Raw genomic sequence first — 13,936 nt, forward strand, 5'->3', positions numbered from 1 at the left:
ACAGCAAGATCCCACAAACAGCAATGACCATATAATCTGTTTTAAAGATGTTGGTTGAGGGATAAATATTGCCCAGTGTACCCTGCTCTTCTTCAAAATGGTGCTATGGAATCTTTTACATCCACCTGAGAGGGAAGACGGGGCCTCGGTTTAACATCTCATCTGAAAGACGGTACCTCCGACAGTGCAGCTCTCCCTCAGTACTGCACTGGAGTGCCAGCCTAGAATATAGAGGGGCTCAAGTCTCCGGAGTGGGACTTGAACCCACAACCTCCTGACTCAGAGTCGAGAGAGTGCTACCCACTGAGCCACAGCTGACACTGACATATGTAAGAATGGATAGGTAAATCTGGAATATTACTTTAAATTAATTGTGAGAGTAGAAAAGGGGACACAGGTTCAACCTATTAAAATGTAAATTTAGGACTGATATCAGGAAGTTCTTCTTCACACAGAATGTGGTCAATGTGTGGAATGAACTCACAGATAGGATAGTGGAGGCAAAACACTGGAACCATTTAAGAAACAATTGGATGCTTCAATGGGGAGAATGTAGAGTCTTTCTTGATAGATGCATTAAGAAGGGCTGAACGATGCCTTCATTCGTAATGATCTTGTGATGGTCAGGCCCCGACCTGTGTTATAATATATACCAGTCAGACCATTCCCTATAACATATAGTACTACAGTTCAAATCATATGACTTGCTCCATCAAATATGTAATGAAACCAACCAGGTGAGCAGTGCCTGAGCTATTATTTAAAACACACACTGGGTAGGAAATTATTCCATGAGATTAATTGAGAGCAGCTGATGTTTTGATGTCATCTTCCCGTGGAGAGCCTGCTCTTAATAAATCAGACATTCTTTGCACAAAAAAAATGGAATTATCTAATGATTCAAATTAAGCAATGTAAATTACACAGCAAAGTGGGAATTTAGAGCTAAAACTAAATCTGAATTATTAGCAAATTCAATGCTATGTGACTTCAGGCCTCACAGAATGGGCCTCTGATACAGCTTGGTAGAAATTGGTCTTGGACAGTAATGCTAACGGGCGGTGTCGTATCGCCTGCTCGGTATCCGGCCGCTCGTTATTGCCCGCTTGGTATCCGGCCGCTCGGTATTGCCCGCTTGGTATCCGGCCGCTCGGTATCGTCAGCTTGATGGTCAGTTCTATATAACGGCATCCAATACCGCCCGTTTTGCTCTACCACACAAGACGCATTTCTACCCCAGTAACTCGAAGAACCTCTGATTTGGGCGATGTGCGACAGTGTGTAGCGTGTGTTGTTTACCTGAAATCTTTGGGGCACAATGCCATCCGTAGTGGTGAGAATTAACTGCTTAGGACTGGAGCTTTCAGGCGTTGTCAGAATAAGTTTTCCTTGGACTGGGCTGTCTCCACCAGCCAGTATCACTTTTCCTGCACCTCTGCCATCTGGAGTGGCCAAAATAAACTGTTTGGAGGATGCAGCTGGGTCTAAAGCTGTCACTATCTGTATTTTCTGCCCTGTTTGTTGGTCAGTTACAATCTGCAAAAAACAAAGTTGGCAATTTTATATAATCAGGAACGTGAAAGATTCAGTTTTAGTGTCGGACATGAGTCCCACTACTGAAGCCTACAAACCAGAGCTGAAAAACCTTTTACTTCTTTTAAATAGTTCAACTTCTTTCAACTATTTTTGTTGGACACTGTTACATTTTTGGGGTTTAGGCTGGATGTTCCACACAGGTGGTGTGTCACTGAGCACATCCAGCAGTGGATCTTACACCCCATTAGGACCGAATGGGCCTTGACCTGCCCAGTATCTATGCCCAGAGCACTCTAGAGGAGTATAGAAAGTACAGGGGTGAAATTAAAAAGATTAGGGGAGCAAACAGAGGGCATGAAAAAATACTGGCAAGTAAAATCAAGGAAAACCCAAAGGTGTTTTATAAATACATAGAGAACAAGATAATAACTAAGGAAAGAGTAGGGTCTACTAGAGACCAAAAAGGTAACCTATGTGTGGAGGCGGAAGATGTGGATATGGTTCTTAATGAATACTTTGCGTCTACCTCCACAAAAGTCAGGAGGGAGTGGCCCTGGAAGTCTGTACTGACTCCGTACATCATGAAATCTCATGGCATCAGGTCTAATGGGCAAGGAAACTTCCTGCTGATTACCACCTACCGCCCTCCCTCAGCTGATGAATCAGTCCTCCTCCATGTTGAGCACCACTTGGAGGAAGCACTGAGGGTAGCAAGGGCACAGAATGTACTCTGGATGGGGGACTTCAATGTCCATCACCAACAGTGGCTCGGTAGCACCACTACTGACCGAGCTGGCCGAGTCTTGAAGGACATAGCTGCCAGACTGGGCCTGCGGCAGGTGGTGAGTGAACCAACACGAGGGAAAAAAACTACTTGACCTTGTCCTCGCCAATCTACCTGTCGCAGAATGGTAGGAGTGACCACCGCACAGTCCTTCTGGAGACGAAGTCCCGTCTTTACACTGAGGACACCATCCAAAGTGTTGTGTGGCACTATCACCGTGCTAAATGGGATAGATTCAGAACTGATCCAGCAGCTCAAAACTGGGCATTCATGAGGCGCAGTGGGCCATCAGCAGCAGCCGAATTGTATTCCAGCACAATCTGTAACCTCATGGCTCGGCATATTCCTCACTCTACCATTACCAACAAGCCAGGGGATCTGAGGAGTATAGAAGAGCATGCCAAGAGCAGCACCAGGCGTACCTAAAAACAAGATGTCAACTTGGTGAAGCTACAACACAAGACTACATGCATGCTAAACAGCAGAAGCAACATGCTATACACAGAGCTAAGCGATTCCACAACCAATGCATCAGATCAAAGCTCTGTAGTCCTGCCACATTCAGTCGTGAATGGTGGTGGACAATTAAACAACTAATGGAAAGAGGAGGCTCTGTAAACATCTCCATCCTCAAAGATGGCAGAGTCACCAATTCGATTCACTCTACATGATATCAAGAAACAGCTGAAAGCACTGGATACAGCAAGGTCTAAGGGCCCCGACAACATCCCGAATGTAGTGCTAAAGACTTGTGCTCCAGAACTAGCCGCACCTCCAGCCAAGCTGTTCCAGTACAGCTGCAACACTGGCATCTACCCGACAATATGGAAAATTGCCCAGGTATGTCCTGTCCACAAAAAGCACGACAAATCAAATCCAGCCAATTACTGCCCCATCAATCTACTCTCAATCATCAGCAAAGTGATGGAAGGCGTCGTCGACAGTGCTATCAAGCAGCACTTGCTCACCAATAACCTCACCAATGCTCAGTTTGGGTTCCGCCAGGACCATTCAGCTCCAGGCCTCATTACAGCCCTGGTCCAAACATGGACAAAGGAGCTGAATTCCAGAGGTGAGGTGAGGAGAGGATGGCTGCCCTTGACATCAAGGCAACATTTGACCAAGTGTGGTACCAAGGAGCCCTAGTAAAATTGAAAGTCAATGGGAATCAGGGGGAAAACTCTCCAGTGGCTGGAGTCATACTAAGCATAAAGGAAGATGGTAGTGGTTGTTGGAGGCCAATCATCTCAGCCCCAGGGCATTGCAGCAGGAGTTCCTCAGGGCAGTGTCCCAGGCCAAACCATCTTCAGCTGCTTCATCAATGACCTTCCCTCCATCATAAAGTCAGAAATGGGGAATTTCACTGATGATTGCACAGGGTTCAGTTCCATTCGCAATCCCTCAAATAATGAAGCAGTCCTGTGCAATCATCAGTGAAATTCCCCATTTCTGACCTTATGATGGAGGGAAGGTCATTGATGAAGCAGCTGAAGATGGTTTGGCCTGGGACACTGCCCCGAGGAATTCCTGCTGCAATGCCCTGGGGCTGAGATGACCACCTCCAACAAGAGTGAGTCTAACCACCTCCCCTTGACGTTCAACTGCATTACCATTGCTGATTCCCCCACCATCAACATCCTGGGGGTCACCATTGACCAGAAACTTAACTGGACCAGCCACATAAATACTGTGGTTACAAGAGCAAGTCAGAGGCTGGGGATTCTGCGGCGAGTGACTCACCTCCTGACTCCCCAAAGCCTTTCTACCATCTACAAGGCACAAGTCAGGAGTGTGATGGAATACTCTCCACTTGCCTGGATGAATGCAGCTCCAACAACATTCAAGAAGCTCGACACCATCCAGGACAAAGCAACCCGTTTGATTGGCACCCCATCCACCACCCTAAACATTCACTCCCTTCATCATCGGCGCACCGTGGCCGCAGTGTGTACCATCTACAGGATGCACTGCAGCAACTCGCCAAGGCTTCTTCGACAGCACCTCCCAAAGCTGCGACCTCTACCACCTAGAAGGACAAGGGCAGCACGCACATGGGAACAACACCATCTGCACGTTCCCCTCCAAGTCACATACCACCCTGACTTGGAAATATATCGCCGTTCCTTCATCGTCGCTGGGTCAAAATCCTGGAACTCCCTAGTAGCACCGTGGGAGAACCTTCACCACACAGTTCAAGAAGGCAGCTCACCACCACTTTCTCAAGGGCAATTAGGGATGGGCAATAAATGCCGGCCTCGCCAGCGACACCCACATCCCATGAACGAATTTTTTAAAATGAAGGAGACGATGCAGACACTGTAGATAAGGAGGAGGAGTGTGAAATATTGGATGGGATAAACTTAGTGAAGGAGGAAGTATTAAGGGGTTTAGCATCTCTGGAAGCAGATAAATCGCCAGGCCCGGATGAAATGTATCCCAGGCTGTTAAGAGAAGCAAGGGAGGAAATAGTGGAGGCTCTGACCATCATTTTCCAATCCTCACTGGATACAGGCGTGGTGCCGGAGGATTGGAGGACTGTTAACGTTGTACCGTTGTTTAAAAAGACAAAAGGATAGACCGAGTAATTACAGGCCAGTAAGTCTTACCTCGGTGGTGGGCAAATTATTGGAAACAATTCTGAGGGACAGTATTAGTAGTCATTTAGAAAGGCACGGATTAATCAAGGACAGTCAGAGTGGATTTGTTAAGGGAAGGTCATGTCTGACTAACTTGATTGAATTTTTTGAGGTAACAAGGTGAGGGTAGCGGGTTTGACGTAGTCTACATGGATTTCAGCAAGGCTTTTGACAAGGTCCCACATGGCAGACTGGTCAGAAAAGTAAAAGCCCATGGGATCCAAAATTGGCTCTGTGGTAGGAAGCAAAGGGTAATGGTCGACGAGTGTTTTTGTGACTGGAAGGCTGTTTCCAGTGGGATTCCACAGGGCTCAGCACTAGGACCCTTGCTTTTTGTGGTATACATTAATAATTTAGACCTAAATGTAAGGGGCTTGAAGTTTGCAGATGATTCAAAAATTAGCCTTGTGGTTGATAGTGAGGAGGAAAGCTGTAGACTGCAGGAAGATATCAATGGACTGGTCAGGTGGGCAGAAAAGTGGCAAAGGGAATTCAATCGGAGAAATGTGAGATAATGCATTTGGCGATGGCAAACAAGGGAAGGGAGTACACAATAAATGGGAGGATACTGAGAGATGTAGAGTAAGAAAGGGGCCTTGGAGTTCATGTCCACAGATCCCTGAAGGTAGCAGGACAGATAGATAATGTGGATAAAAAGGCATAAGGGATACTTTCCTTTATTAGCCGAGGCATAGAATACAAAAGCAGGGAGGTTATGTTGGAACTGTATGAAACACTAGTTAGGCCACAGCTTGAGTACTGTGTACAGTTCTGGTCACCACATTACAGGAAAGATGTGATTGCACTGGAGAGGGTACAGAGGAGATTTACGAGGATGTTGCCAGGACTGGAGAATTTTAGCTATGAGTAAAAATTGGATAGGCTGGGGTTGTTTTCATTGGAACAGAGGAGGCCGAGGGGTGATGGTAGTGATAGAGTGGCTAGGGAGGATCTATTTCCCTTAGCAGAGGGGTCAGTGACCAGGGGGCATAGATTTAAAGTAATTGGTAGAAGGACTAGAGAGGAGCTGGGGAAACATTTTTTCACCCAGAGGGCGGTGGGGGTCTGGAACTCACTGGCTAAGAGGATGGTAGAGGCAGAAACTCTTAACTCATTTAAAAAGTACTTGGATGTGCACTTGAAGTGCCGTAACCTACAGGGCTACGGACCAAGTGCTGGAAATTGGGTTTAAGCTGGATAGCTCTTTCCTGGCCGGCACAGACATGATGGGCCGAATAGCCTCCATCTGTGCTGTAACTTTCTATGATTCTCACCATTGTACAATGTGCTTTCACATGAAGTTCCTCATCTAGCTGAGACAAGTGATATATACTGGATCAGACCAAGGCTCAAGCTATCAATCAACAAACACTTTAGTTATTTACAGTCATTACAAACTTTACTATTCTCCTTGGTGTATCAGAAACAACAAATGCATCTCCTGAGCTATATCTCAACATGCACTGATCAATCAAAACAGTTGTTCACTTTTTACATGGCGAAACACTATTACAAGGTTAAATAGCCCAGTCTTTCTCAGACAGACCAACTCAGCTACACACAGCTAGCCCAATATAAACCCGGAATTGGAATCCCCTGGCCACAGAGCAGTCCATCAAATCTACAAGGTATCATTAGCCCTGCCCTACTCACAGGGCTAACCTAAATTTCCTATCAATCAAAACCACTGCCACACAATGACATGATACATTGATATGTGCCAGATAACTTGAACAACCTGTTCAAAACCTGTGTTAGAAAGACAGTGACATACTTTTGCTCTAATAACCATTCAAATAATGCTTCAAAAAGATACACAGGATATTAGCCCTTAGCCTGAATAGCTGTTGCAAAAATCCAATGGTCACTTGCTTGCAATTTCAGTTTGGAAACAATGGCGCTGGTCAACAGCCACAAAATTACTAATTACATAAGCATGTCCCATCGATGTCCGTACAGGCAACATGTCTGGGTTCAGGTACCCACCTTGACCCCTCCTCTGTTACATTGATGATTCTGTCAGTGCTGCTTCCTGCTCGCACCCGATCTAGAGAATTTCATTAATTCTGCTTCCAATTCCGTACCTTTACGTGATCCATCTCTGACTTGACCCTTCCTGGACTTCGCTATCTGTGGGGATGGGCTTTCTTTTAATATTAATTCTTGGAATATGTGCATCACTAATAAGGCCGGCATTTATTGCCCATCCCTAGTTGCCCCTTGAGAAGGTGTTGATGGGCCGCCTTCTTGAACCGCTGCAGACTGTGTGGTGAAGGTGCTCCCACAGTGCTGTTAGGTCGGGAGTTCAGGATTTTGAACCAGTGACAATGAAGGACTGGCGATATATGTCCAAGTCAGGATGGTTCTTAATTGGAGGGGAACTCGGAGGTGATGGTGTTCCCGTGCACCTGCTTCCCTTGCCCTTCTAGGTGGTAGAGATCGCGAAGAATCCTTGGCGAGTTGCTGCAGTGCATCCTGAGGATGGCACACACTGCAGCCACGGTGCACCGGTGCTGAAGGGAGTGAACATTTAAGGTGGTGGATGGGGTGCCAATCAATCGAGCTGCTTGAGTGTTGTTGGAGCTGCCCTCATCCAGGCAAGTGGAGAGTATTCCATCACACTCCTGCCTTGTACCTTGTAGGTGGCAGAGAGGCTTCGGGGAGTCAGGGGGTGTGCCACTTACCACAGAATACCCAGCCTCTGACCTGCTCTTGTAGCCGCAGTATTTATGTGGTGGTTGGGTTGGGTACCCTCTCCCGCCCGTGTTGGAACACAGTGCTGACTGGGTCCTCTCCACTCTTTGTGCCGAGCTCCTGGGCCACTGGAGCCTGCTGTGCTTTGCCGGGTTTTTATGCTTCCCTTTCACCTGTCTCTCCCACACCCCTTTAGCTAGTCACATACTCTCTGTGTCTCGTACATCCCTCTCCTCTCCAAAGTCCAAAGTCCTTGAAACTGCAGACACATGGAGGGTAATTTTAACCTCCAATGTCGGGTGGGTTGGGGACGGGTGGGAGGTTAAAATAACAGCTTTTTGGAGTGGGACTGCATCCCGGCTTCAACCTGCCCAATTCCAGGTTTGTCTCAGGATACGCATACACAACAGATACCTGGAAGTCCCACCCTCACTTCGAGCCGGCGGGTCTATACTTAAAGGGGCAATGTACCTCACTGAAATACTTGAGGTACTTAATATTTTGTATATTACAAAAGTAAAATGAATTTAACCTTCCCTATTTGGGGTTTCCATCGCTTCCGATTCATGTCAGGTAAAAGCAGGTGGGAAGGTCATAGAGTCATAGAGTTATACAGCACGGATAGAGGCCCTTCGGCCCATCGTGTCCGCGCCGGCCATCAGCCCTGTCTACTCTAATCCCATATTCCAGCATTGGGTCCGTAGCCTTGTATGCTATGGCATTTCAAGTGCTCATCCAAATGCTTCTTGAATGTTGTGAGGGTTCCTGCCTCCACAACCCTTTCAGACAGTGAGTTCCAGACTCCAACCACCCTCTGGGTGAAAAAGTTCTTTCTCAAATCCCCTCTAAACCTCCCGCCTTTTACGATCCATGAGGTGAGGGAGGGCCTTTATTGCACTGCTTGTGGGCCCAGAGGAGGAGGAGTGTTTTATCCAGGCCCAACAAGCTCAACTGGCCGACAGGATTCCGCGATCGGATGACCCCCACCCCCCCAACCCGATGCCGGGCCCCCCGATCTTCCGGTGCTGGGCCCCCCGATCTTGCGATGCTGGGCCTCCCGACCCTCAAGGCCCACCCGATGTCATCCAAGGCCCCTCACCTCCCCTCCCACCCCTCCGATTTGTTCCATGGCCCACGATCTCTCTCTCTCTCTCTCTCTCTCTCTCTCTCCCTCCTGCCCCCCTCTCTGATTTGCAGTTCCTTTCTCTCCCGACAGGCAGCCAGGCTGTCAATCTGGCTGCCTGGCGCATGGGAAGCCCGGAAGCACAAATACTTACTTTACCTTGAGTTGCGATCGCAGATTACCATGCACTCAATTCGCTTCTACGTTCCCCACGCGAATATCTACTGACGTGCTGGATTCCCAACTCCGAGATAAAAATCATCCCAATGTTTTCTATTCAACATCTCCCCATCCTGCTTGCTTCTTGTCCCACTCAGCACGTGCAAAGAAAGCAGAAGCCCCAGACATGGGCACTCTCCTTTGTAGGAGACACTCAATAACCCTCACCCTCTCTTTCTCTGCAGGACAAAATAACGATAACATAAGGGAGAGAAGCAAGACTGGGAGAGGACCAGCCAACATCATGAATCTCTCTGAGCTGGAGCAGCAAGTGCCGGAAATCATTGGCCCCTCTAGAGCTGTGAGAACAGGAGATTTCGAGGCCCGGGGCTACTCTGAGCAAGGTCTCTGAATGTTACTTGCACCCCTTCATGAAACTGCCAAAAGCGCACAATCAAGCAGCCTGCTCACATCAAGCTGCATTGTGATCCCTGTCACCTGCTACTGTCCAGCCTGTCAAAGCCAGGCTAACTCTTGTCCCATTTAGGTCCTTCGCAACAGCCACAGTCTGCAGGAGGAGAATCATTCTGAGGAGGCACCGTGAGCCCCCAGCACACAGACTGGGTTAGAAAGTGAGTTACAGAGATGTGCATGTGGTGAAGCACTCAGCACTAGTGAGCAGCAGCAGGAACTAGTAGCAGGGCAGCCCAGGAGACAGCTTGCTAGATGGCGAGTCCTGTCCCAGCTCTGCGGACTTCAGGGGCACAACTATGAAAACAAAAACTACATGCCTTACACAAGCAGTGATATCAGGTAGTGGAAGGCCGGCCAAGGAGTTTCAGCACCATGGTTGAAAGTGTGGAGGGATCTGCTTCCAGCATTGTCGTCACTAATGTGGTCCATTAGTGAAGACAAATGTAGGTCCCTTACAGTCAGAAATGGGAGAATTTATAATGGGGAACAAGGAAATGGCAGAGCAATTAAACAAATACTTTGGTTCTGTCTTCATGGAAGAGGACACAAATAACTTCCCAGAAATGCTAGGGAACCAGGGGACTAGTGAGAAGGAGAAATTAAAGGAAATTAGTATTAGTAAAAAAAATAGTGCTGGAGAAATTAACGGGACTGAAAGCTGATAAATCCCCAGGTCCTGATTGATAATCTGCATCCCAGAGTACTAAAAAAGGTAGCCATGGAAATAGTGGATGCATTAGTTGTCATCTTCCAAAATTCTATAGATTATGGAACAGTTCCTGCAGATTGGAGGGTGGCAAATGTAACCCCACTATTTAAAAAAGGAGGGAGAGAGAAAACAGGGAACTACAGACAGGTTAGCCCAACATCAGTAGTGGGGAAAATGCTAGAGTCAATTATAAAGGATGTAATAAATATCAACGGGATTAGACAAAAGTCAACATGGATTTATGAAAGGGAAATCTGTTTGACAAACCTACTGGAACTTTTTTGAGGATGTAACTGGTAGAATAGATAAGGGAGAACCAGTGGATGTGGTTTATTTGGATTTTCAGAAGGCCTTTGATAAAGTCCCACATAAGAGGTTAGTGTGCAAAATTAAAGCACATGGGATTGGGGGGAATATACTGGCATGGATTGAAAATTGGTTAACAGACAGGAAACAGAGAGTAGGAATAAATGGGTCTTTTTCTGGGTGGCAAGCAGTGACTAGTGGGGTACCGCAGGGATCAGTGCTTGGGCCCCAGCTATTCACAATATATATCAATGATCTGGATGAGGGAACCAAATGTAATATTTCCAAGTTTGCTGGCGACACAAAACTAGGTGTGATCGTGAATAGTGAGGAGGATGCAAAGAGGTTTCAAGGCGATTTAGACAAGTTGAGTGAGAGGGCAAATACATGGCAGGCGCTGTATAATGTGGATGAATGTGAAGTTATCCACTTCAGAAGGAAAAACAGAAAGACAGAGTATTATTTAAATGGAGATTGATTGGGGAATGTTGATGTACAAAGGGACCTGGGTGTCCTTGCACACCAGTCACAGAAAGCAAACATGCAGGTGCAGCAAGCAGTTAGGAAGGCAAGTTTTTTTTTATTCGCTCATGGGATGTGGGCGTCGCTGGCGAGGCCGGCATTTATTGCCCATCCCTAATTGCCCTTGAGAAGGTGGTGGTGAGCCGCCTTCTTGAACCGCTGAAGTCTGTGTGGTGACGGTTCTCCCACAGTGCTGTTAGGAAGGGAGTTCCAGAATTTTGACCCAGCAACGATGAAGGAACGGCGATATATTTCCAAGTCGGGATGGTGTGTGACTTGGAGGGGAACGTGCAGGTGGTGTTGTTCACACGCACCTGCTGCCCTTGTCCTTCTAGGTAGTAGAGGTTGCCGGTTTGGGAGGTGCTGTCGAAGAAGCCTTGGCGAGTTGCTGCAGTGCATCCTGTGGATGGTACACACTGCAGCCACAGTGCGCCGGTGGTGAAGGGAGTGAATGTTTAGGGTGGTGGATGGGGTGCCAATTAAGCGGGCTGCTTTGTCCTGGATGGTGTCGAGCTTCTTGAGTGTTGTTGGAGCTGCACTCATCCAGGCAAGTGGAGAGTATTCCATCACACTCCTGACTTGTGCCTTGTAGATGGTGGAAAGTCTTTGCGGAGTCAGGAGGTGAGTCACTCGCCACAGATTACCCAGCCTCTGACCTGCTCTTGTAGCCACGGTATTTATATGGCTGGTCCAGTTAAGTTTCTGTTCAATGGTGACCTCCAGGATGTTGATGGTGGGGGATTCGGCGATGGTAATGCCGTTGAATGTTAAGGGGAGGTGGTTAGACTCTCTCTTGTTGGAGATGGTCATTGCCTGGCACTTGTCTGGCGCGAATGTTACTTGCCACGTATAAGCCCAAGCCTGGATGTTGTCCAGGTCTTGCTGCATGCGGGCTCGGACTGCTTCATTATTTGAGGGGTATGTTGTCCTTCATTGCAAGAAAATTTGAGTATAGGAGCAAGGATGTCTTTCTGCAGTTATACAGGGCCTTGGTGAGACCACACCTGGAGTATTGTGTGCAGTTTTGGTCTCCTTACCTAAGAAAAGATATACTTGCTATAGGGGGAGTGCAGCGAAGGTTCACCGGACTGATTCCTGGGATGGCATGGGTCCCAACATTAACAGCACCTTCCACCAGCTTCGCTGAGGCCACAGGGTGTGCATCTTGTAGGAGTAGTCGAGTTAGTAAACCTTTACTTAAGAAAGGCACTATGGGTTGACATTTGGGTGAGAAATGAATTTAAGGCAAATATTGTGTTTGGCATTAAGTTAATCACCTTTCCACATTTGCTTCCTTCCCTCATTCCCATTCTTTGTCCAATTCAACTGCCCCCGCCCTTACATTGCTTGACGTGAATACTGCACTTGTTCTTGCTTCCTGTGTGCAAAGCCATAAGTGGTCAACTAGTGTTTAAAATTTAGCAGAAATTGACGCAAGGAAAATCAAATCAGTATTCAACTTATTCACATTTCAGTTTGATATTTAAATAGGAGACCCCAAAGATAAAGCTACTCTTTAAGCATCAACACAATTAACCTGGTTACCCAAAGACAGACCTGATATTCTGTACACATTTTAGCACACTTCTGAAGCCTCCTGTGCAATGAGATTTTCTGCCACATACCTGAATCCTTTGAGGGGAGGATACAGGAGAGTCTGTGGAAATTATCTGGATTCGCTCAGAAGGACCGGTCATCACTGATGATCCTGACAGTGTGGCCTGTACCACTGTACTAGTGACTTGAGCATGAACTTGTGTGGTCTAGAATACAATAATGTAAAATAATCATATTAAAGCCTACGGGATTGTGGGGTCACGTTTACAGTAAATGATGCACAATATAGTTCAAAAACATCCAGTGAAACCCATTTTCAAAGTGCTCTTGAGAGACTGTGGAATGTCGTTCGTTAGTAATTCAATGTTAACTGAACTCACAGTTGCATTTCATTTTCCAAAGGACATTGCGAATTTTTACTATGGGGATTAAAAAACTCCAGCATACACAGGTGGGACTGCACCAAACAGTAACTCCAGCATACACAGGTGGGACTGCACCAAACAGTAACTCCAATATACACAGGTGGGACTGCACCAAACAGTAACTCCAGCATAGGCAGGTGGGACTGCACCAAACAGTAACTCCAGCATAGGCAGGTGGGACTGCACCAAACAGTAACTCCAGCATAGGCAGGTGGGACTGCACCAAACAGTAACTCCAGCATAGGCAGGTGGGACTGCACCAAACAGTAACTCCAATATACACAGACGGGACTGCACCAAACAGTAACTCCAGCATAGGCAGGTGGGACTGCACCAAACAGTAACTCCAATATACACAGGCGGGACTGCACCAAACAGTAATCCAGCATAGGCAGGTGGGACTGCACCAAACAGTAACTCCAGCAATCACAGGTGGGACTGCACCAAACAGTAACTCCAGCATAGGCAGGTGGGACTGCACCAAACAGTAACTCCAGCATAGGCAGGTGGGACTGCACCAAACAGTAACTCCAATATACACAGGCGGGACTGCACCAAACAGTAACTCCAGCATAGGCAGGTGGGACTGCACCAAACAGTAACTCCAATATACACAGGCGGGACTGCACCAAACAGTAACTCCAGCATAGGCAGGTGGGACTGCACCAAACAGTAACTCCAATATACACAGGCGGGACTGCACCAAACAGTAACTCCAGCATAGGCAGGTGGGACTGCACCAAACAGTAACTCCAGCATAGGCAGGTGGGACTGCACCAAACAGTAACTCCAATATACACAGGTGGGACTGCACCAAACAGTAACTCCAGCATACACAGGTGGGACTGCACCAAACAGTAACTCCAGCATACACAGGTGGGACTGCACCAAACAGTAACTCCAGCATAGGCAGGTGGGACTGCACCAAACAGTAACTCCAATATAGACAGGCGGGACTGCACCAAACAGTAACTCCAATATAGACAGGTGGGACTGCACCAAACAGTAACT

At 47.3% G+C, this 13,936-nt stretch overlaps 1 protein-coding gene across 5 annotated transcripts in view; it reads right to left on the minus strand.

Annotated features, from left to right (window-relative positions):
* The window catches only part of LOC137334327 (nuclear receptor subfamily 2 group C member 2-like), a 166,665-nt gene that overhangs the window by 121,549 nt on the left and 31,180 nt on the right, over positions 1 to 13,936 (minus strand). For all 5 annotated transcript variants that reach the window (XM_067999020.1, XM_067999022.1, XM_067999019.1 and 2 more), the window contains 2 exons: positions 12,569 to 12,706; positions 1,300 to 1,536 (listed from right to left, as the gene is read on the minus strand). In XM_067999020.1, coding sequence (XP_067855121.1) covers positions 1,300 to 1,536; positions 12,569 to 12,640 — 309 coding nt within the window. In that variant the 5' untranslated portion in view covers positions 12,641 to 12,706. The remainder of the gene's footprint in view (positions 1 to 1,299; positions 1,537 to 12,568; positions 12,707 to 13,936) is intronic.

The sequence above is a fragment of the Heptranchias perlo genome, chromosome 17, assembly GCF_035084215.1.
Source record: "Heptranchias perlo isolate sHepPer1 chromosome 17, sHepPer1.hap1, whole genome shotgun sequence".
NCBI lineage: Eukaryota > Metazoa > Chordata > Chondrichthyes > Hexanchiformes > Hexanchidae > Heptranchias > Heptranchias perlo.